Source organism: Halichoeres trimaculatus, unplaced genomic scaffold, assembly GCF_033239565.1.
Source record: "Halichoeres trimaculatus isolate MK-OKI-2021-1 unplaced genomic scaffold, fHalTri1.1 fHalTri1_scaffold_6, whole genome shotgun sequence".
Classification (NCBI taxonomy): Eukaryota; Metazoa; Chordata; class Actinopteri; order Labriformes; family Labridae; genus Halichoeres; species Halichoeres trimaculatus.
Window position 1 is genome coordinate 29702274 of NW_027437184.1, and position 27333 is coordinate 29729606.

The 27333-nt window shown below is 40.2% G+C and overlaps 1 protein-coding gene across 1 annotated transcript in view; it reads left to right on the forward strand.

Annotated features, from left to right (window-relative positions):
- cunh21orf91 (chromosome unknown C21orf91 homolog) overlaps positions 1-26953 on the forward strand; it is a 38981-nt gene extending 12028 nt beyond the window's left edge. The window contains exons 3-5 of the mRNA XM_074672031.1: positions 15441-15929; positions 19504-19566; positions 23388-26953. Of these exons, the coding sequence (XP_074528132.1) occupies positions 15441-15929; positions 19504-19566; positions 23388-23569 (734 nt within the window). The 3' untranslated portion in view covers positions 23570-26953. The remainder of the gene's footprint in view (positions 1-15440; positions 15930-19503; positions 19567-23387) is intronic.
- Positions 26954-27333: the final 380 nt, after the last annotated feature.

Consider the following 27333-nt stretch of genomic DNA (forward strand, 5'->3'; position numbering starts at 1 on the left):
AGCCTTGAGCGTCAACACAACACAGCAGTGAAGAACAGAGCTGCTGCAGTTAACACACCAAAACACCAAGAGCCAGTTAAGCCACTCTCCACTTATTGCTAATCTTCTGTGAAAGTGATGGAGAAATCTCAGTGCTTCTGACAAAAGTTCACTCTCTTTTCGATTGTTTCTCGACATAATACTAAAATATGGTAATGACTGTGATCCCATAGTCATATTGGCAACATGACTCAGTAGAAAAGGAATTCAATATTCTTACAGAGAGGGTATTGTCCTTATTTTAAATATAGAGATAAATTAACAGTGTTGGATGTAGAGCTGAAATGATTCCTTGAATGATTCGAGGAATTACAAAAATACTCGAGTAATTTTCTCTGTCTCGGGGAATCGTTTAATTTTAAAAAAGATCAAAGAGTGGTATTTTAAATAGAGCTGAGGCCATATTAAGAGAGTTTACAGACCGCTCAAGGTACCTCTTATACAAAATAGCAACTAGCAACAAATCTAGCTTCTTTTCTGGAGTTTGGAGACTAATGGGTCATTCTACGAAACGGGTGCCATTTGGGTCTGCAACATCTGATGAGATGTACAAGGCACAAAAAATGTGTCAAAGTGTGTTTACAGATTTTGGAGCTACCAAAGCAATTGCTCTTATTGACATGCTGTATCCGAAAATTCTATTTCCTAAAAAGAAAAATTTTCATTTGAAAAATAACTGCTCTTTAACTAAGCAAAAATGTATTTTATCCGATTACTCGATTAATCAATGGGATTTTCAGTAGAATACTCGAATACTAAAATATTCGATAGCTGCAGCCCTAGTTGGATGTCCGTACTTAACATGCAGATTTTCAAAACCACTAGAAGTTGAAAAAATTCCTGAATATGTCTGAAAACCCAGTCCAGAACGGTCTGTTCTGAGACAAAGCACGAGATCTTCATGAGGCCTTCCAAAGACTTGCTGAAATTATGAGGTCATCAAGATAAAAAGCTTCTGACTTATCCATGACATGTTGGAGGGATGGACCTCGAACGCCAAGGTTTGCCCCATAACTCCACCCCCAACAGGCCTCCAGAGGGCTGGCCAATCAGAGGGAAGAGGGTTTGTGGAGTGGGGAGCCTTAAAGAGACAGCAGTAAAATGAAAAGTTGCAGAGGGTTGTTTTAGTTTTGCTTACTTTGAAAGAGCCTTTTATAATCTCATAAGAATGGGTCCTCCTCTGTTTTGCATTTAAGTCTTCATCCTGTTACTCAGAATAGTTTTTCTATTTGGTGGTTGTATGGAATTTACTGCTTGGATGATGAAGATGTAGAAAAAAAAAAGATAGGAAACACATTGGCCACCAAACATCTTGTAGGAACATGACAAATGGAGATTCATATTCATAATGCATCACAGCAGTTTCTTGTTCACAAAGGCCATTGCTGCTTCTAGAGCTCCTCACTACTAGAGGGTTGAGGGAGTAGTTCAGTTTAGACTCTGAGAGCTTCATATGGCTAAATGTTCCTGGCTTCAGTGCCTTTTTAAAGAAGGTACAAAAGCCAGACCTTGAATTAAGCTGGAGCTTCAAATTGAAATTGAAATGAACTTGTGCTTATAAAGCATTTTTCCTGTCTTTCTGACCACTCCTGTACCCATTTACCCATTCACTTCAAATTCATACATTGATGGCTGAGGCTATTAGCCGATCTCAACCATACACAGGGACCCAACCCCTGTGACTTTCTGACGTCAGTGACGGCTCTATCACTGAGATGCTGGCTGGAGTGATCACATGCAAACAGCTCTGAGTACACCTGGCATTAACATTTGTGTCTATTAACGTCAGTCATAACGGAATATTAGTGTAATGACTCATCTTCATTTTAGAAACTAAGAATAACCACAAACGTGTGGTGAAGACTCAGCATAGAGAGGAAGTGTTTCTATACACACACACACATATCTATGGAAGCTTTATGTGAGCACCTCTTTGAGTCTGATGTAATTTTTCACTTCAGAGGTTTGTAAGGAAGGTTTCTTTCTAACCACTGCAGGCAGGAGAACATTTGCAGCATCACAGCTAGAGCAGATGGATGTTTTCTCATTGACTAATCTCACGATCTGTTTTCAATCAGTATTCTGTTCAGTCCAATTACTGATGCTATACACATTTTTTGTTGGTGACATGGTTTTTAAGCAGCAAATATTAAACAGTATTAATAATAACTTTACACACTAAGACTTTATCAGTTTTCTCACTTCTATGAACATCTATGCTTACAGTTGTAAACAAGCTCTGTATGTCTTTAATCTGAGTGTATTTTGTCTTTATTAGAGACAAAGTAAACAGGACGGACCAGCTGCTTGTGTCATCTGAACAAAATGTTCCAGGATGCTGGTGCTTCAACTTTTTCCTGCAGAGGACTTCTTTTGTTTTGATAAACCATTTTTAATGCTCTGAGCTTTCAGTGCACCACACTTTGAGGCCTCTGTCCGGAATACTTTTGAAAGCTTGTCGTGTGAGGGAGTGTGCTTTTGACAAACATGCACTTTTGACTAAAGGTAAATGTTGCAAAGGACACACTGTTTTTACACACCTTGTAAAGATGTGACCCTGTGCAGCAATGGAGGCTGTACGCACAGACCAACTCCAAATGTGACGTGGGCATTATATGCACCTTGGGTGCTCTCACACCCACACATTCAGCTGTCCCAGTAGTTATTAGATCAGCCATATCACAATGTAAACTAGGGATGCACTGATATAAAAAGTTTGGCCAATACCAATATCTGATTTTCATGTTGCTGTTATGGCAGATAACCGATACTTTCCGATGTTGATTTGGTAAAAAAAGAACAAAACAAAAACTTTCTGAGATGATGTGTCAAGGTAGTTCAGAGAGAAAGAGTAGCGCAATTGTGAGAAAAGACGACCATAGAGAGGATCAATGGATGGGGCGCCCAGGATAAATGTGATAAAAAAAGTACGTTTTGTCTGGTTTTTAGATCAAAAACAGGAAGAGAGACATAAAAGAAGAGGGTCCACTCTTCTTAGGTAGTTTTTGTGTTTACATAGTCATAGAAAACAATACTTTTTGGGTCTTGAAAGGTCGTTCAAGATGCTCTGAAATGCGGGCAGCTAATGAGTAAAAATCAGCATATATCGATAACATATTGGCCGTTACTGATATGTAAAAAAAAAAAAAGACCAACATCAGCCAATACCGATATTGACACCGATATATATCCTACTGTAAACTACATGCATCCCTTTATTTACACCTGCAGACAAAATGCAAAATACACCTGGTAGCAGAAAGCCCCCCTCATCAAACAGAAACACTTTCTTTTTGTATCTTATGTGATTTTGACAGGAAAGGAAAAAAAATACTTCAGAATTCTAGTCAGAATTCCGACTTTTGTCCTTAAAATTCTAACGAGATTAAAGTCAGAATTCTGAGTAAAGAGTCAAAATTCTGACTTTTTCCCAGAATTCTGGGATTGACCTTAATCTTAGAATTCTGACTTTTTTCTCTGAAAAAATAGGTCTACTGTAAAATAATGGACATTTTTCTTCAGTGGCCGTATTTCTTTTCTGTAGACAACCTTTAATATCAGAATGTGATATCAACAGTAGTCCTTTTTACTAGAGATATTTATCAGACTTTAACCAACAGACTGTTGATGCTAAGTGCAGCACAGGTCAAAGCATGAGGTTTGCCTGAAATGTCCTGCTTTGATAAGCTGTGCCTTGAAGAAACCGGGTAGATGTAACACTGGTGTGTGAGTTTCTCGTATTTCAACCTTCAGCCTCTTCGACGGTTTCCTTTAATGGTCTCCTTGTCTTCTCTCACAACCATGTGAGACCAGACATCTGTTGAGCTGCCAGGTTAAGCTAACGACCAGCGCCGCTCCTTTATCTCCTTACATAATGCAGGCCGTCTTTTTGCTGAGCTCTGGGGCTTTAATCAGCCGCAGTTTGGAATGGAAAAAACAGAGAATTCCTGCAGCGAGAGGCAAGAATGATTCAGTCTGAGCTGTTTCTGGTTGCTGCTCCACGGGAGCTTTTGTGGCATGGTCCTATAAACAGCTCGCTCATTGTGGTTGAACTTTTCACCCTAGGGTGCAGAGAGGCCTAAATATGTTGACTGTGGTAGATATATGTTTGAACACAGTGGGGGTCTAGAGATTTTCTGATCTCAATGGATGGTTGGTTTTTCTCAGCCCATTTAATTTACTCCTGTAAAGCTTGGTGTTTGATGGGTTACTTTGTGTGTGTGTGTGTAACTGGTGTATATAGATAGCCCAGTTTGGTTTACAGGTCTCAATCTCTGATGTCTCTTTTTCATTTTTTGTCTGGATTATCCTCATGTCTGAGCGACTTAAAGAAAAGCCAGTCCATTTATAAAGACCATCCTCGTCTCTCCTCTTGCAGTGTAAAGAGGAAGGTAATAGTAGACACAGGCCTCAGCACAGGCAGTCTAGTGTCTCTGTTTCACAATTAATTAACTTTTAATCGTGTTCTTTTCTTCAGCCTGTCCATATGCTCTTTTGAATCCACCATGCTGGCAGAATTAAGCTGTTTTATTCACAACTGAGCAGTTAGTCAAGGCTTCTGCAAGTTTCAGTAATCTCCAGGCGCAGCAGATGGTAAAGCGCTCGCATTCATTCAATTTACATGTTCAAATCTGCCTCAGTATGTAAATGAAACATGTGTCCTGTTGATTTGGGTGAGTGTGGTCTACTGCAGCTGCCTGTTGGTTATCTTTGTTGAAAATCTGTGACAGCTCAGAGGCGGTTAGAGTTCTTGCGTCGTTGGGTTCACCGTTGCCCAAGTTGGCCTGTGCAGCTGCTGACAGCACGTTCCCCTCAGCTGTGCCATGCAGCTCTGTTTGACACCTCATCACTCATGACCTCTGCTCTACTTGTCCCTGTACCAGCTCCTCTCAAGTGGGTCATAGATCCAGTGTCCTTGCTCAGCACACGTGCTAACCGTTCAGAGCACAACAAGAAGTCCCCAGCAGAGCATCCGTGTGTTCTGTGTTATTAGCTTTAAAGTCTGCAGAGTTGTTGTTGGAATTAAGAGTGGGTTAAACTGTGGATGCTAAACACAGACAGCAGGATAAGATCCTTACAGCCCAAGGATTATTATGATGTGGTGTTTGGGGTGTTGCCTTGGTTACTACTGCAGAGAATTACCCATTAGAAAATTACATGATGTCTGCTCAGGGGCTCCTCCACCAGCTTCTAAACTTTCTGCAGTTTCACATGAGAGTTGAGATCAGAACAGCCTCAGAATTAAGCGTGCTGTGTTGCATGCATGGATCTCATATAAGAGAGCAAGTAGAATAGATAAGAGGATTTTTACAGCAAAACTAGCTGGATGGAGTAAGCTCAAAACAAATTTCAAGTTATATTTTATTTTTTTTAACTATTTATTATTTTAAAACACAAAAAAACGCAGAGTGCAGCTCCTCTTTCTTACCTCGGCTGCAACTATTTTCTCAGCGCACCAAAATATTGGATCATGACTCGGTTTCAGCAGATAATACAGAATAACTGTAAGGGGGAGCATTGGCAAGAACCTCATAATACGGTACACATCGTAATACTTGGGTCACGATATGATACTATCACGAAATCCAAATGTTGTGATATACTGTGATATTCTACACAGTTAACCATTTGATTGAAAACAACTTTTCTATTGTGTTTGAAATACTGGAAGTCAGATGCAGTTTTTATACAGACACAAAATTTGAAAACATAAAGTGTGTCAAATTTGTCGCTTAAACTAATATGGCATTTATCTAATGTTGCTCAGAATATTAATGTTGGTGAAACTGATATAGATCACATGGTGTAACCAGTGTTACTCATAAAAAAATCTAATATTGCTCAAAGCATGACTATGATTATTATTATTTTATCTATCTACTACACTGTAAAAATTAAAGTTCAATTGATTTTAAACGAACTGAGCCAAGGATAAAGAGAAAACATTGATGTTTACAGCATAAAAAACCCACATCATCAAGTTTAGGAATAAAATATTTGAGATTATATTTATTATACAGTTCATGGGCAACATACAGCAGAGTAGCGCTTCGGTGCCTTCTACCACAGTGGAGTTGTGGAAGATGTATTGTACTTCCAACTCACCTAAAATATGAATTTTTATTCTTACAAAAACACTGACATTAAGAGTTTAAATATCAGTATGTCATCACAGGTCAAAGTATTGTTATATTTTGCTGCTTCAATATTTTTTCACACCTCTAATAACTGTATCAGGATTGGGACTTCTCATTAGTATAATTTTCCAGTAAAATTAAGCAGAAGTAATATTTTCCTACTATCAGTTTATTTTTTTTTTAACATTTTTAGCACATAAATGGAATAGTTGTGTGTTTCTATTTTTCTTTTTTAACCTTTATTTGTTAAGCCAAGACAGTGGATAGTACTGGAAACTGGGCGAGAGATTGGGGGGATGACTTGCAGGAAAGCAGCTTCGAGCTGTATGCGTACCTAGGCCAGCACCCAAAAACATCAAACATTTGCAAAAATAAAAGAATTTCCATCATTTGTTTGAATTATTTTCAGGTTTCTTCCTTTATTTGCATCATCTTCTACCAGCCTTTGAGCTCTGTGCTTTATTATGATCAAAAGAATAAACTTCAAAACATCTCATTGCCTTCCTTGAAGTTGTGCTGTCATTTTTACGCCTCCAGACCAAACGCAGATGTTAAATTTCAAGCAGTCTGCTTAACTTATGACCCACTTACCGTGAACGTGACATCTGGAGAGGATATCTTGAAATTTAAGACAAACCTCCAGAGAAAGATTAAGTAATCTGACTGAGGATCTCCAAGTCCAGTTCCATCTACCCACCTGCAGTGCGACTGTTTGTCTCGTTGCAATGGAAGGCTCTGTAGAGTGCTCAATGAAGAGAAATATGGTCTGATCCCTTACGAAAGGAAAATATATGTACCAATATATTTTTTTGAAATGTAATATATTGTAATATATTATTTTCCCAATACATTTTCCAATAAAATATATATTTGATATACATGGAATAATATATTGAGGGCACATATACAATATATAATATATTCATGAAATATATTGCAATATATTGCAAAATATACGAATGATTGCCACTTTCCATATATTGCAATATATTGGAAAATATAAATACTAAATCTCATATATGGGAATATATTACCACATATATGACATGATATTTTCCAATATGCTGCAATATATTTTTCTTTCATAAGGGATGTTCCCCTGAATAATATAGAACCGTAACCTATCAGGTTTTATCGCCCTCTGTTTGTTATTGTGCTGTTTAAGGGTAACCTATTCTCCCATAAATTTACAATGCACAGATTTACATAGACCTAGCCATTGTGTGTGTAAGCTGCAGCTTTGGCTTGTTTGTGAATTTTCAAAACTGTAAGACATTAGGGATGGGTACCTTTCACATTTGAAATGATACGGTACCGATGCCCGGTACCTGGCAATCGGTACCGTTACTCAGCGGTACCAATTTTCGGAACTTTTTTGTGTTTCTGTGGTGAAAAATACCAATTTGTTTAGTAATAAAATACTTTTTTTTTGACTACACATAGTTATTCTTCATTAAATACCTTTGCAATGCTGTGTTTATGTCCAGCATGGAAAATCGCCTACTCTTCCACTCCCTCACAGTCACAAGGATGCATTTAGGTACAAAGTACCTAAATCGGTACCCATCCCTATAAGACATAGAGTATTATTTGACATTTTAAAATTAAAACATTTTTGAATTGCTGTAAAAATGAAGAGACTAATGTCCCTTGATTCTCGTGGTTCACCATCAGACTCAGAAAGCCCTGAAAAGATGTCTTTGTTTCTCCATTCCTCTGTCCGTCCTGGGCGTCTCTGTCTTTGTTTCACTGAATGAAAGACTAACCTTGACACCGTCCTCACAAAAGAGCAGGAAAACACAAGCCTCTGGATCATCAACAGTGTTGTGTTCAGTGTCTCTATCTGTCACAGCTGAACAATGTTAATTCACCTCCTGTGAATAGTCAGTGTGTGTGTGTGTGTGTGTGTGTGTGTGCCTCATGTGTGCAGCCATGAAAGACAGTAGTGCTAAGCTGCTTAGCCGGAGTGAGGTCTTTGGCTGGTGGTGCACTGGCCTGGTTGTGGGCCAATGATTTCTCTGCTCTGTAAAGTGGTAGTAAGTGTGTATTTGTGGTCGTCCAACGACCGAGTCTGATCGGATTATTACATGGCTGTTTGATCGACAGAAAGCTGCTGCAGCTACTGGTGGAGATTTATTGGCCTTTCAGTAGGCAATGGTCTCAAACACTACTCCAGTACTTCTACATGGTGGTAACTTTACGAATCTAATCCATGTTAAGTCTTTCCTGGCACTTAGGTCGATATGCAGGAGCCAAGAATAGCTCTCTTCAAACACAGTTGTATAATGGACTGAAGTCTTCTTATGTACAGACACATATATGATCCATTAATGCTGACTGTCCCACATCAGACTGAAGTGGCTGCTCACAGAGAGCTTCAAAAGATGAGCAGAGAACGAACAGGGATTGAAATATTACGAGGAACCCGTTCTGTCACCATACAGTCTTTAAAAGCATTTCAACACTTGAAAAAAGCGACACTTCAGTCATTACAATCTGCATTACAGTCGCCGTACGACCTCTGCAAGTGCTGTAAAGTGATACTTGTGGTAAGTGCTGCTGGCCAACCCCTGTTTCCTGTGTGAGCCAAATGTTGATTTGTTCTGTGCCCCTAGCAGCTTGTAGTTTGACTCCTCTGATGTTTGCCTCACCATTAATGGAGATAAAAGGTTTTTACATTGATCCTTAACTTTGAGGTTAAAACTGGTTAAAGCACAGTGAAGCTACATTGCTTACTTTATAGAGCTGTGGTTCTGGGATGCTCCCACATTTTTAAGGATTTCTTCATTGCTCATGTTTACCTCTGGAGGTAAACATGAGCACCTCTCAAGGAGGTTATGTTTTTGGTAGAGTTTGTCTGTTTGTCTGTGGACAACATAACTCAGAAAGTAACAAACAGATCTTGATGAAATTTTCAGGAAATGTTCAAAATGGGATAAGCAAGAAGTGATTTAATTTATAGGTGATCCGAATCACCATCTGGATCCAGGACTTTATATATAACTCCACCATAAAGGGTCAGGTTACTTTGCAAAACAATACAAGACAAGGTCACTACAATTCTGAGAGATGTAAAAGTATGATCCTGGGCCCTGTTCTACGAAGCAAGTTCAGCCTAGCGAGATAGCCTTGGAGCTACCTCGCTGAACTGAGCGCGGTAGCCGGCAATCTCGCTACACGGTTTTACAACGCTGGTTATCAACCTCAGAAGTGGATCCAGCTAGGCAATGAGCGCGTGCACAAATATAAGGCGGAGCCCGCTGCATCTGACCAATCGCGAACTTGGAGCAGTCTGGAGTGTCAGAGCAGGCGGAGAGAGAAGGAGCGCATACTTCACTCAGGAGGAGCAGGAGGTGATCATGAGGAAGTATGACGAGGTGAAACATGTAATTAACGTTAAAAGCAGCACTCTCGCCGCTGCTAAAGCACGGAAGGAGTGCTGGCAGAAAATTGCTGACAGTCTAAATGCGTAAGTGTAGTGGTGTAGTGCAAATAAAATCTTTTGTGCCATTATCATCCTGAAATAGCACTGTTCACCATGCACTTTTACTGTAACATGCAACAAACTAATTTATTTCTTAGATGAATTTATTCATTTGTTCATTCCTATCGTGTTTACATTTTTTTGTGTGATATATAGCCCACATGAGCCCTACATGAATTCCTGTCACAATTTTAATACGGGCGATAAAATATTGTCATGGAACACAAGTGTTGGCATTGAAGATCTTATTACGGCAATGAGAGTTCTTCATTCCCTTTAACTAGGCTACCTGTAGAAAGTGTCATATACTACCAACCCCTCCCTGGAAAACCGGTACCTTTCATAAAGGTGGTCATCCCAAAAAGAGAGTGGGTCGGGCTCCGATGTCCACGGGATCCTCTAAGAACGGACAAGCCATTTTTTCGTGAGGGCTCATTGGTCAGTGGGCGGGGTTTTAATAGTCCGCGAGTTCAATCTGGAACCTAACCTGCCCCGGAGCAGGTTAGCCGTTCAGCGTACGTTGCCATGGAGACTCGCCTCGCTGAGGAGTGATCCCGTGTCGTAGAACAGGGAATCCGAAACCTATCCTCAAAGCTACCTCGCTAGGCAGTAACCCTGCTTCGTAGAACAGGGCCCAGATCTTGGCAATATTCAGATTTGAAATATGTACTGGGTCATCATAATTTTCAACACTGTCAGGTAACGAATTATCTTACAAACTTGCAACTAACAACAAATTGTAGCAGACAGTCTGCTGAAAGGGAGTATAACATTAAAGTAGGACTTAAAGGGATAGTTCAGTTTTTTTGAAGTGGGGTTGTATGGGCTCTATGTGACCACTAAGGACATTAGATACAGTAGAAAGTTGTCTCCTCTCCCTCAATAAGACACAGACTGTAATCGATGGTGACAAGGAAATAGGCGCTAACAGGGAAATACCGTACCAGATTCAAAAGCTATTTTCTCTGCCTACAAGAACTTAAATCAAAAAGTAATACCACAGTTTAAGAGTATGCTACATAAAATATTTTTTAAGTGCATTAAGTCTTCGGAAATATAAACATTTATCTGGACCTAACTAACTGGTCATGTGTCCTTCCGTGCAGCGCTAGTGCGCTCCGTCCCCCTCCTCCGGTTGTAGCCTCGTGTAAGTTTGATCAAGTATCGTAATTCTTTTGTTTGTACTCTAAGGATTGTGAGGCAGCGTAGGAAATTCAAAATGAGAAATTCAAATTTCCGAAGATTTAATGCACTTAAAAAATATTTTATGTAGTGTACTCTTAAACTGTGGTATTACTTTTTGATTTTAGTTCTTGTAGGCAGAGAAAATAGCCTTTGAATTTGGTACGGTATTTTCCTGTTAGCGCCTATTTCCTCGTCACCATCGATTAAAGTTTGTGTCTTACTGAGGGAGAGGAGACAACTTTCTACCGTCTGTAATGTCCTTAGTGGTCACATAGAGCTCATACAACCCCACTTCAAAAAAACTGAACTATCCCTTTAAGTGTTGCATGACAATAACAATATGCTTGGTGGAGGTCTGCGCTCTCTGAGTGCTTTTCTTTTTAAAGTTCTTCCTGAGAAATTAAAAAAAAACGTTGAGGTTACATGGTTTGTAAAAAAGGCCTGGTGATAGAAACTATTGAAAACACTGGATGAAAAGCCAGGAATCACTTTTTTCTTCTTTGACTTTAGAGGCTGCCGCTTACTGAAGGTCTCCTAATGAACTACCAGGACTCTGATGGCTAAAGAGTTCATTTATTCCATCCTTTTACAGCATAGATGTATTAAAGCTAAACTACCTTGCTTTTTTTAATTTTTGGCCAGCAGTTAGATCAGTCTTAATAAAAACCGAAGCTCCACTTTATCCACAGGGTTCAGGATAGAAAAAGTATTCAGTTAGCAAATGCACTTCTGTGGCTGCTTTGCTTTTGCTTCGCTTATTTTGCACTGCTACGTGAAACTTATGTAACACATCATCTGCACCATCACGCGTCCTTGAGAGCCACTAATTTAAACCACAGGACTTCAGTATTCACAGACTCTCAGTGAAGAGGCCCTATTAAAGTGTTGACTTAAAGGGAAACCAAACCACATGTGTGTGTGAATGCCCCTCAGAACACTCTGAACCTCAGGGCCCGGTGTGTGTGTGTGTTTCTGTGTGAGTGTATAAACTAACCCTGATGGTGATGACCTGTTGCTCTGTTTGTTCCTCTGTCTGCTGAGAAAGGCCTGCCACTCAGACATACACAGGTGAGCTCTTAAACCTGGAAGGACAAACAGTGACTAATCTCCTCACCTCCAGCTCTGACACGTATGACTGTCTGCTGAGAAATGGAGGCGGTGAGAGGAAGGCCACCCCACAAACAAACACCTGTGCACACTCTCTCACTAAAGCCTCGTCTACAATCCTCTGCACAGTTTTTTTCTCCCTCTTTCACCTTCATTTTTTAATTTGTTTATCAAGCTCTGTCCCATTTTGCACAGAGGTTATTTTAATTTTGCTCCACTTGCTGCTAGTTAATTTCCTGGCATGCTAAAATGGAAACAATGACCTGCTTTAACTGAATCCAGGAGATATCACCTGCCTCACCTTAACAGAGGTGTTTCCAGGGAGCTCAGTGTTAACTGTAGGACACGATTCTGCATACTGCACTTATCAAACCCTTTCAAGTTTACAATATGGCAAAAATAAAAGATATTACTCATTTTAATGTGCAGGTTGATAATAATCTGTATCACTTTAACAACATGTTAAACTCATCAACATGTACTCAAGTTGTCTTTTACATATTTGAAAGGGTAGCTGGAGTGATGGAGCCTCAAGTAACTTAAAAAGCAGCTCCAGGGTGCATTTCTCCCAGAAAGTCCAGGAACTTTTTAGTATGTGGTAAAACATACCTAGGAACTGTATGGTTCCTGTGGCCCATTTTTGGTCTGCAGTTCCATCCTCAGCTGAAGACCCTGGTAGATTGTGTAAATAAGGCCAGTGCTGTACAGAGGATAAAAACTGTTCCTGCTGTCTAAAGCACATAGTCCTTCGAAAAGTCCCCAGCTCCTGGGGAAAATCCTTGCTGTTGAAAAGCACCCTGTACTCTTTAGTTGGCGCTTCATTTCAATGGGGCTGTGAGCTGAGCTCAGCTGGAGCTAACACTAGCCAAGCTGGAGTCTACATGTGTCCTTTATTTAGTTCCCCAGTGTTTGACCTTCAGCAACTTCTTTTGATAAGACCTCACCGTTTTACTGCTTCAAGTTACATTATAAAGTCTGCCAAGTACTCTCTGACATCCCCTTAATTCAAAGAAGGGGCTGATCGCTGAGCACCCAACTTTCCGACATGGCTAACAGTAAAAACCAGCATTTCAAGCAAAAAACATTTGTCACTGAAAAAGACCTGATGAGCCTTTATGGAATAGTCACCCAGTCTACTGAAAGCCTGACCCTCTGGGTCGAGTTGTTGAAGACTAAAGGTTTGGTTATTCCCCCAAGCAATGATTTCAGTTGTTTACATTTCTTTTGAAGAAGACGGCATTCCTTCACAGAACTGGTTGACAGCTGACAGTCTTCGTGTAAAAGGCCCCTTATGGGCAACAATGGTTTTAGGATAAAACACAAAAGTATTGTTGCATTTAAGCTAGGGATTGACAATATATCGGTATCAATATCGGTATCAGCTGATGTGTAAAAGTGGGCTGATATTTACTCATTGACTGCCGTCCATTTTCAGAGCATCTTCAATGATCTTTCAAGACACAAATAATATTGTTTTCTATGACTATCTTGACACCAAAACTACCTAAGAAGAGTGGACTCTGTTCTTTTATGTCTTTCTTCCTGTTTTTGACCCCCAAAAAACAGACAAAACATACTTTTTAGTTCACTTTCATCTCAGGGGCTCCACCCTTTAATCCTCTCCATGGTCGTCTTTTCTCACGATTGCACTGCTCTTTCTCTCCAAACTACCTCAATACATGATCTCAGATTGTTTTTTTTGTGTGTTTTCACAATAAATATATATCGATATCAGATATCAGTAAACATCGGTTATTGGCCATAACAACAATCAGTGCATCCCTAGTTTAAGCTTCTTATCGACACGGAAACAGAGTTTTAGCTGACACAAAATGGAAACTTTTGCACTGTTGTTACAGTCATTGCAGACTACCATGTTGTGCTTGTTTTGCTGAATCTGCTAAATCTGCTGAGACTGTCTTTAAACAAAATGCGCAGCTGTTTCTCCACTTCAGGAATTAGCATTCACCAATATACCAGATGATCGGCCCAACTCTAATTTAGTGGAGATCTACCAAAAGCTGCTTTTGGACAAGACAGTTATAACGCCAACTACAGGCCCCAGCATGCTTACTACAGCATATTCAGTCCCTTTGCGTTTCCATTTAAACACAGATTGTTTTCCACTGCATTTTTGAGTTGTGTAAGTCTCCACACTTCTTTCACTAAGCCATCGTAAAACCTGACACTGTGATTTCTTCTTCGATTGGTTGACCAGTATTTAGCATCCAGCTAGATGGGCCACACGCTGTTCGGTGGTTGTACTCAGTTTTTGCCAGTTTCCAGCCAAGAAAAAAAAAAATGACAAGATACATTCTGTAAACAAATAAAAGTCACATAAGTCATTTGAATATTTTTAATAAAATGTAAAACTCTTAGAATATTTGACAATAATTGTTTACCTCTGGTTGAATGTTTGCTGTTTTTAGTTGACTAGACATTTTGGACTCTTTTTTTTTCTGAGTTGAATTTCACAGAGGTGAGCTAAATGTCATCCTGCATAGTTCAAACTCTTATTTTTATTGTGTTGAAGGTGTACAGTTTCACCACCTAAAACAAAGCTTTGCATCATAAAATAGTGACTCTATTTGTATGCTAGTAGAGCACTGCAGGACAAAGGTGAGGATAAACCTTCAGACATCAAAACAAACTTCCCTGTGATCCCCAATCACGACAGTTTTATTACTCAACCTACTTCTGCTTTCTTTGATTAATAAGGTGTCGGTGTTTATGATCAAAGTCCAGACTCTGTTCAGACTGGCTGACATGGATTCAGAAGTCTGTAGTGTTTATTTCATGCTGTATAATTTATTGGATTGAGTGTAACTTATCTGTGCCTGTCCTTGTTGTTTGGCAGGAACAGATATATTAAAAGACCAACACATATCAAGGTTCTGCTTAATGATGTACCCTTTAAAATTTACAAAATATGCTTCATGTGTGTACATAGAGACAGGGTTAATCTATTATCCCTGCTATCTCAACGCTCCACTGGCTAATCCAGTGCTCACTAAGCAGCTTTCAGAGAGAGATCGCGGCAGGTCAATCTGCCAGTTTAAGCATGCTTTCATACTCATTTAACTTCAGCTGCTGTGGCTGAGTTCAATGGGTCAGTATTCTGGTCCTCATTACCTGATAAGGTAATTGCTTTATTTCTTATCAAGTGTTTGTTTACTCTGTCCTTAAGACGCTTGTCACGAAAGAGTTCAGTTTAAGATAACAGGATGTATTGACGGAGGTTGTTCTTGAGTCGAAATAACAAAGTGCTTCAAAAGGGAGGGAAGAAATCAATGAGTTATAACAATGAAAAAACCTTTACAGTGTGTGCAAATATAAGACAAGCAAACATTTCAATAGACTTTCAAAGAAAGATAATCCAGAGGGGCTCACCATTTGAGTTTTTATAAGGTGACTGCTTTAACGCTGAAAGTTTTCCTCCAGTCTCATGTCCTCTGTTAATTTACTGTTTTATGTCTCTCTGAATGCAGGCATCTCCTCCGCCACCCTGTTGCACTCAAAGTCCCTGCGAGGCCACAGAGACTGCTTTGAGAAATGTCACCTCATCGCCAACCAGAAGCTGTCACGTTCCAAGGTCTCCAGAAGTGCCTACGAGGGCATGAAGCTGGCCCTCAGCCAGAAGCTGAACCGCATCATCCAGTACGCCCAAAACAAAGACTCTGTCTCCTCCAGCGGCCCCGGCAGACGGGGGGCCAAGCTCCTTTGTCTCAGCCAGCAGAGTGACTGCAAGCTGCTGCCCCAGTCGGATGCACAGGTGCCCAGGTATGCCCCCCGTTGGGACAGCTGCAAAGCAGCGGGGTTGCCTGACTACACCATGGGGATGGCGGAGGAGCTGGGGCTGCTGCAGGAGTCGCAGTCTGACGTTTGGACAAGTGACGGCAGGAAAGGTCTGCACAGCCGGAAAGCATCATCAGGAGGACAGATGCAGCACAGACACCAGGGACACAGCAGAGATGAATGTGAGCACAGTTACATTTGACGACAGTCTGTCTGTGTGTAATTGAGGCAGTAGTTCAAGTGTTATAATTACTTTCTGTTGAGTAAAGCTCCATCCACACTGCTGATAACAACTCTCTCTCCTCTCCTCTGTCTAAACTTGTTTGTGATCCTCTGAGAATTTAAAAACCTCCAAGAATTTCTATGTTTACTGTCAGCAAACAAAACAGGGACACAGGAGCAGAAACACATTTTCCCCTGCTCTGTCCTTCATGTCCTCTTTGTTGATCTCTGTGGAGAGGAGGTATTTTTTTATAACACTGACATACAGAATGTTCTTGGCCTCCTTGTGTATCTCCTCTATAAGCTGCTTATGAGCACAGACGTCTCTAAAGGTATCCGCTTTAGATTCTGCGCTTCTGAATGAGGAATGACAGCCATTCACAGGAACACGTCCTGCTTTTATTTGTATACATATCAGTACTTAAGCTTGTCATCAGCCTCCAACAATCAGCGCTGCAATGACTCTGAGCTGGGCTGAAGATTGATGGGTTTAAACCAAGGTGTTGAATGGAAATGGAAATGCGTCAGTATTTCTATGTTTGGTAATAAGTGGTTATTAGTATCAGCTGCTGTCGGCACTGCTCTGTGCCTCTGAGCACCTCAGAGCTGTTCTGCAGAGCCTCAATCAAATCACACATTCCTCCTGATATTGCTCACAGTGCTTGGTACACAGCTCAAATGAAAAGGCACAGGGAGCAGTCAACATTAGACACATATTGATTCACTCCTCATGCCAGTCTCAGTTTGCTCCTTAATGTGCAGCAGCAGTATTTGCTGAAACAGCTTGTGTCTGTGATGCGTAAAATTACTTTTGTCTGTTCGCTATAAAAATGTTTTGATTTAACGTTGATTTACACAGTGGCTTTAAACGATACAGTTAATTTGTTTTGATTCCATATTTCACAAACGGCTTAGATGTAATTGGTTTTAGAGGGAAAATGACTCCGAATATAAATTGCTCCCTCTAAAACTCTTAACTTACTCTGTGATTTGGTGTTTCGTAATAATTTCACATTGCAAAATGTAAAATTTCCCAGTATTGAAAGCCCTGTGAGGACTTAATAAGAGATTCTAAAAATTATCTCACTTTGCAATATTTGCCTGTTCATAATCAACAATTTAATTGAGATCATTGAACCTAATTGGTTATTTTTAAACACTATTTCTCAGTGAGTTGGATTAACAAGGAGAAAATGAATCCATCTTTAGCTACGTTTCCATTACACCCAGAATTGCGCAAAACCTAAATATCGCAATAAAGAAACAGCAATGGAAACACCACATTTTCGAAAAACCTCTCAAATTTCCATGATTTTTTTTTTATGCTCTTATGAAGTGGTTTTTCAAAAGTTTTGATATTGAACTTTATTGCAAAAGTGAAGTGGAAACACCTTTTTTGCAAAAACATGTCACGTTGTCATAACAATGCACCCCCCTCACCTCCTCGTACGTGTCCAGTGCCATGCAAACAGACTCCAGCGTTCATCTTTTATCAGCTCTGCTGTTATTTATATGTTCAGTGCAGATGTTTGTGTTTTTGACTGACACTTGTAAAGGCATCAGGGCAGGTCAGAGTCAGCGAGCAGCAGGAGGAAGCGGTGGAGGTATGTGTGTGCGAGTGAGAAAGCAGGCGAGCTGGAGTTGATGATTTTCAGTCAGTGGTTTGTTCCTGCCTGTTTTGAGTTGGCATGATCATGGTCCAAAGTTTGAACAGTGAATAAAAACACGAATGTTCATGAACCGGCATCATCATCAGTGCAGCACCGGATGGACGTTACATTTCACTTTACTTGAGTTATGTGCAATTCTAGTCGTAATGGAAACACCAGCAAGGTACAATTGTTCTTTATTGAAACTTCAGAAATATCACTTTTATTTTGCGAAAAAAAAGTGTAATGGAAACACAACTTATGGCACGTGGACTTAAAGTCTATTGGCTGACACTACATTGGCTGGCAAACATGAAAAGAGAGAACTGTCCTTTTTCTTGAAGAAGGGATTTCTTGGACTTGTTTTGTAGTAATGGAGGACAGTAGGGATCCACATACAATCAATCAAATGATACCATGTTTTGATACCCAAATGTAAGAGTAGGCGATATTTTCATGCTGGATGTGAACACAGCATTGCAAGTTTATATACTGAGAAATGAATATGTTAAATTCAAAAACTTTGAGATTTTATAACTAAACAAATTAATATTTCTTACCACATTAACACACAAAAGTACCCAAAATTGGTACCGTTGAGTACCGATTGCCAGGTATCAGGTATCAGTGCTGTATCGTTTCAAATGAAGAAGGTACCCATCCATAGTGGACTCCATTGACCAGTGTTACCCAACCCTGGTCCTGGAGGACCCCTGCCCTGCATGTTTTAGCTCAGGGATGTCAAACTCGTGCCATGGAGGGCCAAGAGGCTGCAGGTTTTCTTTCCAACCAAGAACTCCACCAGCTGGTTTCACTGACTAGTCCCTGCTCTCTGCTTGAAGGTGAGGTAATCAGTGGAATCAGCTGGTGAAGTTCTTGGTTGGAAGAAAAACCTGCAGCCTCTTGGCCCTCCATGATACGAGTTTGACATCCCTGTTTTAGATGTTACCCGACTCCAGCACACCTGATTCAAATGATCAGCTCGTTATCAAGCTCTGCTCGAGCCTGATAACGAGCCATTCATTTGAATCAGCTGTGCTGGAGTCGGGTAACATCTAAAACATGCAGGGCAGGGGTCTTCCAGGACCAGGGTTGGGTAACACTGCCATAGACTGTTAAAAAAAAAATGGACGTCCACTTGCTCTGCTTAAAGTGAGGTCGCCACAGGCCGCCGCTCCCCCTGGTGACTGGCTGCAGTATAGGTTAAAAAAATCTGGCTATCCAGCCTTTCCAGATGAGCTGTGGCCAAACTTAAAAAAATTAATACACCTTGTAGAAATGTTTCTCACGTCCGATTGTTGTGGTGATTTGAAGATATCATTTGGCTGCCTTGTATCCAAGTTCTCTTCTTTCCTGAAAAGTTTCGTTTTCATTAGTTATACGAGGTTAAAAATAAGGTTTTGCGTAACGTTTAACGATAATTGACAGCTGCCGTTCTGGTGTATTTTTTTTTTGGGATTGTAAAATATATCAGGAGGTAGAGCCAAGAAGTGATCAGACTCTCGAAAGAAAAAAAAAATATTATTTTTGTCTCCAACTCCACTCAGACTCTTCCAGAATCCCTCACAGTCTCTATTGCGCAGACTCTGGCTGCACAACTGCTACAATGGCTGCGCCTGTGACGGGGGTATTTTGGCTTCTACAGTTTGCAGCCAAAGGTGTCACTACAATCAGCGCTAATGGAGAGTCCCGACAGCAACTTTAAAAAGAAGTTAATGTTTTTTGTTTCTTGTTATGCAGAAAAGGACAGATCAATGTCACATCTGAATTGTCTCTTGAGTTTGTGTTAAGAAGCCTCTGGACTCTTGGAGATGGAGACAGAGCAGTGACTGAGCCAGATTCTTCGTACATTCAGGACACTAATCAGAGCTGTTTCTTCTTTCAGTGACTAAAATGAGCGTGGACGAGCTCCATCAGCTGAACACCCAGCTCCTGATGCAGATACAAAGTAAGTGTTTGTCTCTTTCTCTGTGTTCTCATGTGTGTTACAGCAGAAAAACACAACCTTTGATTTCAAGTTTGCCTGTGATAGTTCTTTTCTGCCTGCAGGAGAAAAACAGAATTAGTGCAGAGCGTTTAAGGTTTGTATTACAAATTCAGAGAAAAGCAGGGCTGATAAATACTCCAGGGCTTCTCCAGTCGACATCATCTCCTCTCATGTGACGGGCCGTGTTGAATCAAGCTCTGTGCAGTGTTCAGTGATGTGCGCCCTGCCTGTCTGTTCACTTCATTCTTCAACACATCTCCTCATTGTTTACATCACTCAGTGACAGCTCAGCAACACGCAGCTCCTCTGAAGCCAGTTTTATTCTGTACATCTGCAAATCAAGCACCCAGTAGACCATGGAGCGGCAGATGGAGCAGGACTGTTATCAAATCCTCATCTATCACTGTCTTAATATTTTCTCTTTGGGGGATTATTTCTAATCCTGCTTCATTTAGGAAGATTGGCAGGGTTTTCAAACTGTGTTTGTAAAACACTGGTGATATGATGAGCAGCCAATACCCAACTACTGTGCTCCAACATGTTGTGCTGGTGGAACCAAACGGCATTACTGAAAGCAGTGTGGCTGGTGGAGACACGGGACCAATGTCACACCACGTCTCCTAAATGACACAGGGTGCTTTTTAATCACAGGAACTAGGAACTTTTTGAGGAACTTTGTGCTTTTTGACCATAGGAACTGAGATCTGGGCAGAACAGGCAGATTTTTGAAAAGTGAGCTGAGCAGGATTTTTTTTTTTTAAGGATGGAGGCAGAAGCAGAGCAGGGCGCTGTCCTGCTGTAGTCTCACTCTATTACCACTCACATCAGGAGTCTGAAGCATGCCCAAACCTGGCCCAGAATCAAAATCAGAACATATTTTTCAGAGCAAGTGTGGAGTGGAGCAGGATGCAATCTAGGTTCAGTGCTGAGCGGTAATATGCGAAGCAGTGTGGTCGGACTCTGAGCAGTGAGCAACAGAGGAGGTCACCTTTGGGAATGAGGAGCAGAAATTCTCGCCACTTCACTCTGCTCACATGCACTGGTCTAGTGTAATTAATCTACCTCTGGAAACGGTCCTGTGTGGAGGTTAGTGTTGTCCAGAAGTCCAGGGACTTTGGGAGGCCAGGACTGTAAGCTGAACATGGCTGATTAGTGGAGCACTCACAGTGTTTTTATATCCCCCTCTGTCTAAAAAAAGATCACATACAGCTGGGACTGACTTGGTTTGATAACTCCTAAAAAATGGTATTCTCTGAGCCAGATTGTGTGGATGTGTCTGTGTCCAAAATAACTCCCTATTCACAACAGTGCATTGTATAGTGAATACGCCATTTTTTGGTGCTTTCTGAAATCTGAGTGAGCACGGTCATTCACTTTATAGTCCACTCAATGTATCCCACATTGCATTTCAAAAAGTAGTGTATTAGTGTTGCTTACTAGATGAGCAATATATACCATCATGCATTGCGGTTCAAACAGATGAAATGGCTGATTACACAATTAATGATTACTGATAACTAGGGCTGCACGATTATCGCAATCCCAATGTCAGCACATGCAATTCAGATTTTTCTCCATGATAACCAAGCAAGTCTGTAGACTCATCATGACACAACTTTTTTTTATCAAATCGCAAGCACAATCGCAATCGCAATATTGTCCACCTAATCGCAAATCGCACCTTTTCCCCAAATGGTGCAGCACTACTGATAACATGAAACAACATTAAAAAAATGTCAGAGAATAACACTTAGCTCTCTATTTAACTTTCAGACGAGCCTGTCTCACAACTTTGAGCAGAGAAACAAACAACACAGACGTTAGCTGCTGAACCATCAATCGGGGATGATGCATTCACTGGACCTCGTAATTTTCAGACACAGCATGAGATGTATGGTTTATTTCTTTAAAAAATAGTGTGTTGTGACAGTGTCACCAAAAAAGAAAGTTTGATTAAATAGGAAAGTGTTGTTGTGATTAAAGAAGTTAATGAAAGGAATGCAGTAAAGTGAAAAGAAATCCCTGTAAGAAAAAAAAAAAAAGTAAGATAGGACGTGGTTCCTGTTTGTGTCCTGATTTGGGTTATGATCGAGAAAAGAAAAGACAGGACGAACTTATAAAAGGAGGACGTGGCGTCAGGGAAGGGGCAGAGAGGCGTTCGAGAGGGAAAAAGACAAAGAAACAGGCGAGGTGGAAAGGGCGGGGAACCTAAGAAAAATTGGATTATTGTGGATTATTTTGGGGTTTAAGAAGATTCATTACGGCTTTCGTTGGGAAAATGGACACACAAACTACCTGAAAGACATTTTAAAAAGGTTTCAAAAAGGACAATTGGGCTAATTTTCGTTAAAATGGAATTTTTGCTTTATTTATAGACAGAAAAGACTGTGTTTGGGGCTTTGCTCAAAGAAATATTAAAGTTTGAGTTCCATTACGCGTCGGGTGCGCAGGCGAGACATTAGTTGAGTTTGATTAAAGGGGACATTTTTTGTTTGATCTAAACACCGCTTTGTGAGAGTTTCTTTGATTTCATTTTTTTTGGTCTGTGTAAATACGCCTTTTTGTGGGGATTTATCATTTTCCTAAAAGTTATCCTCTTGTGTGTTTTAACTCTGACTCGTTAAGGGTTGGTTCGTTACAGTGTAATAAATGTATCTATTATATTTGGCTGTTTCAGAAAATAAGCTAAGTATGATATTAGCTCTCACTGAAATAAAAACAGTTTTGCAATGTTTGAGAAACATTAAAACTAAATTCACAGAGCTGCTCGAGAGTAATTTCGTCACTGTCAGCGGCTGGCGAGTGAGTGCGTAGTGTCCTAAATGTAGTTTTAATTTAGCTGATTGAGTGGACTAGATAGTCCACTACATCTAATTCACTATATAGTGAGTAGTGAGAAGGGAATGAGTGAGGGATTTCGGACACAACCCGTGTCTCCGTAAGCTCCTGGTGTTATGGTTTAAAGAGTGACCCTGTAAACTTGAGACCTTCAGTAGTTGAAAGCCCAGCTCCACTTGTCAGATTATCTTCATCAGATAAGAATTTAATGATAACATAATGCTGTTTGAGAGGGATGTATCGCACTGAAAGCCGTCAAACAACACAGTCACTCTTTAAGTTAAAACACCGGTTGATCTCTGCCGTATTTATGCTTTGGATGAAAAATACCAACTGTTACTACCACAGTTACTATGACCCTGAGATTTGAATTGAAGCCCAAATGTTTGTAAATTTCATCTAGTTTTAGAAGTGTTATCTGACATTTCCTCCCGTGCTCCTCAGTCGATAATAAAATGGAATTTAGAAACAACCGCAAGGTCTGAAACGAAATGTACAGACAAATCACGACCCTGATAGTGCTATTTAATCTCTCTGCACTCATGCCTGACATTCCAGCACCGAGCCAAACAGAGACTCCTCAAAAAACGACAGAATCATTGACCTTTCTATCAGGGAGTTATTCTCACACTGTCATGTTATTGGTATCCACAGAGGGAAGAAGCTTTCCAAACATTCAGATCCTCTGATCAACAGCACTTAGTGTTTTGATGAATGTTTTCTCCTCAGCTGAACAGAAGTGTGATCCCTGACCTGATTCGGTTTTGTTTTTAATCTACCTCTGATGCATCATCTGTCTTGTTGGCTGTGCTCTTTACTCCTTCATTAATCCATACTATTGATTCCTTTAATCTTGTTTGTTTGCCTGTGTAAAAGTTGACCTTGCGCCTGAATGAAAACAGCTGATTCTCATTTTCTCTCTCCCTCTCTCTTCTCCTCCACAGAGGTTTTCGAGGAGCTGACCGTGGCCGTGCAGGAGAAAGACTCGTTGGCGTCAGAGCTGCACGTGCGTCACATCGCTATCGAGCAGCTCTTCAAGAACTGTGCCAAGCTGCCGTGGCTGCAAATCAGCCGGGCGGGGGTCAAAGCCAGCAGCAACAGCAGCGGCAGCAGCCCTGTGGAGTGATGAGTGTGGCGCTGGGAGGACGCTAAGAACACTTTAACAAACTGTCAGACGGAGCCTTTATGTGTCCTGAGTGACTTTTATGGCATCAGTGGAGCGGCATAAAGGGCTGGGTGGACGTGGCCTCTGTTCTTGTGGTTACAGAGCTGACGCAAGGATTGATGGTAGTTTGCAGGTTAAACAAACCGCTGGCACGTCCTGTGACTTGCATTTCACCTGGCCCAGAATGCACATTAAAACCAGGTGGGAACGGCCCTGCAACATGAAGAGGACTTGTTCCCAGTGGAGATGAAAGAACATCCTTCAAGACTAACCTTCAGAGAAAAGTGGTCTACAAAACGAACATTCATGATTTCTGTTAGTTTTAAGTTCTGTTTTTGTTTCTTTGCTTTCATCATTTCAGTTTTTATACTTTTTATCATGTGGATTCATTTTTCAGTTTCTCAACATGTCAGACGTGGATATTTCAAAATGAATTTAGCTAGCTGTGTGTAACGCTCTGTGTCTTATGTGGCAGTAATCATCAGTATTTACAACACAGCTCTGATGAATACTTGATGCAGATCGTAGGAGCAATAGTAACACACGCATTTGCTACTAAAAATAGATGCTTTGAACGTAACATGTATTAAGGAGCACACGTGATCCTCGGAGGGAAAAATTAGCATAAAGCTCTGAATAAGCTGCCCACTGTCGATCATGCTCCAACTGCCAGGTGCTGCCAAGTGTTTGACAGCTCCTCTGATGTCAATGCATTAACGCAGTTGAGGTTCTTCTCTGAGCTGCACAATGTTAAGAAAATGGCTCAGACATCTTCTTTTATTCTTGCCTTAAAACTGCTCTGTGTGAAGACTTTCCTCCTCAGAGGAATTCACCATTGTGTGGTCTGGTATAGAAAAAAAACTAAAGTGGGCTAAATCTGCTGGGAAAATTGCAAACAGTTTTAAATAAGAAGAAAGCTTTGTTTTTTTTTCACATTAAAGATTCAGGATGAAAAAATTGTGGCACAAAAACAAGCATGTAAAGCAGGGTGGGCCACTTTTTTGACCCTAATGAAAAAATTAAGATTTGATTAGGTATAAGAATGCCAAGGACCTCTCCCAGAAACACTCTAGTTGTAGCTTGAGAAAAGCTCACGATGCACAGATAGTTTAAAAAAACGGACTACCAAATACTTTCCTTGAGCCCAAATTATTAAGGTCTGAGATTGAAGATTTTTGTTGAAGGACTTTGATTTGTTTGATTCTACTTGGTAGTTATCAGGACTTAAAAAGAAGCCTCTAAAAGTACCAACTGTACCTTAAACTGTATTAAGTCAAATTTCTAAAATCCTCAAGGGTAGGTGATATAAAACACCCACAAATATGTAAAGCATCAGTGCAAATGGGAATCAAAGTGCGATGTGAAACAGAGCTTTATTAGCTGCACAACTTCCTGTTCATACTGAGGGAGGAAGAGGGGGAGGACCACTTTTGAGTCTCCATGAATCAGACTGAGAAATGTCTGTTCAGCAAGCAGCAGGTGGATTAATGAGCTATCATGACCTCTTGATGGTAAGGTACCTCAAAGGGAAAGATTCTTTGTTAGTTTTAAACCAGCTTTGGTTTCATTGTAGCTTTTATTGATGGTGACGTTTACTTGACATTAAGTGTAAACTGTTTTCGGTTTTGTAGCTTTCAAACACAAGCCGAACTCGTGGCTTTAAACTAAAGGAATAAGAAGAAAGTTAAACCCACTGAAAGAGAAACCCAGCTGCCAAACCAAAGTTGTTCTGTTTTTATGTTCCAGCTGCAAAACTTTTAGTTTTTTTTCTATTGATTACTGTGCATAAAGATGGATGATGTGTCTCCCCCTCCTTATAGAAGTGAAGCCAAAATGCCCCCCTGTCAGACGCAGCGGGATTCAACTCTCAGAGCTGCAGTATCCTACTACTTTAGCAAAACCAAAACACACATTTTACTTACTGACCTAACAACAAAGATGAAGCAGACACTGATGGATTTGAATACTTTCTGAACTTAAGTGACAGTGTTCGCTATATTTCCTCTCAACTTCTCTTTCATGCCAATCTGGTGCAAATTAACTGCAGGAGACTCGTTTCTCAACAGAATGGTCAATCATGGTATTATAACTCTTTTTTTTAAAAATATAGTTTCAAACTATAAACTAACTACTAAATATAGCTTATTAGAAAAAATACACTTTGACAAATAAGGATGATAAAAAACTCACTAGAGAAAAGATATGTTAAAAAAAAAAATTTTTAACATGCATTTAGATTTTAAAGTTTAAACCACGTTTAACTCAGCTGTTTACAGTGAGGAAGTGGGTTTTATGACCTATACTGCAGCCAGTCAGTGGGGGGAGCCCTAAATGTCTTGGCCTCACTTTTGGTAAGCTGTCATGTCATCCATCTTTTTGCACATCTTATGGATCCAGTTAAGAGAAAACTGCAATACCAAACAGATGTAAAACTAACATGGCTTAGTGGTTTTAGTGTTGATGAATTGATTCATATCATTATTTTAATTTGCTTTATCCATCTCTTCTTCATGCTGTGTCTATGTTCATCACCGTCTCTCCTGTGTTGATGTGAAGGAGCAAAGTTGATGTCGCAGCAATACAAAAAGGGAAGGTTTTCATCTGCTGTGCCTGTGGAGGTCCCTTATTCCATGACAAAAGGAGACAAAGATGGACATAAGGGAGAGTATTGAGAGTCCTGCAGTGTTATTATTCAGGAACCCTATGCAAGAAAGAAAGAAACTAATCAGAAGCCTTATTGAGCAGAAGATATCTGAGAGAGTGTTGCTTTATCTGAGCGATCCCCAGAGGATTCACAGAGTATTAAACGCTGGTGAAGGACAAGGTTATAATCAGAAAGATGATAAGAGAATCTCAGCTTTGTCCGTGTTTCTTTTTTGTGCTCTCTTTGTAAGAGATTAAATGTGTTTGACCCTTTTTAGGGTTAAAAGTTTAAAGGTTTTAGCTCCATTTGAACTTAAATCTTGCTTTTTATCTGTCTTCAGAGTGCTTGGATGTTTGAGAGTATTCAGATTATCAGTCCTTACAGTAAGCTTTCATTCATTTGATCTTCAGCCGTGTGTTTCTATGAGTGTCTTCATATGAATGCTGTGGTTTTTTGACTATACTGTGGAGATATGCCTGGGCTTGTGCTTCAGGCTGCCTAGCTTTGGATTTTAGTCGTTTATCATCATTTACTGGAGATGTAAGCGTACCTTTTACACTCCCTCCTCCTTCCTTTTAGACTTGACTCTTTGTTCATGTGTTTTCTATTGTTGGACAAGGCTGCATTTGTGTTGTGTGATACATTTCTATTTATTCTGTGTGTTCATGGACCTAAACCAGGCTGTGTGATTTGTGCTTAAGTGACACTTTGTATCATTTTGTATAATATTTCAATAAAATGAAAATATTTTTACTACAGTTTGTGAAATTTATTTTGATTTCAACTGCTGCTGCAGTCCATAAAAATGGATGACAAGGCTGTGTTATCAGTAGTAAGGAGGAGTTAGACTTTGTGAAACTTTGTAGAGATAATGTTTCAGCAAAAAAGATTAATCCTGTCTATGCTGTGTCTGAAAAACATTTAGTATGCTACACCAGATTTAGCTTCAGCTCCAAACTATGTAGTAATAATAAAAAAAAATTACTTGACGGCATTCCCACCTCTTTATCACACGCCTTAGAAACTGTGGCTTAATAACCGCTTTCATCTACTTTATGAGCAGATGAGAAAACATGGTGAT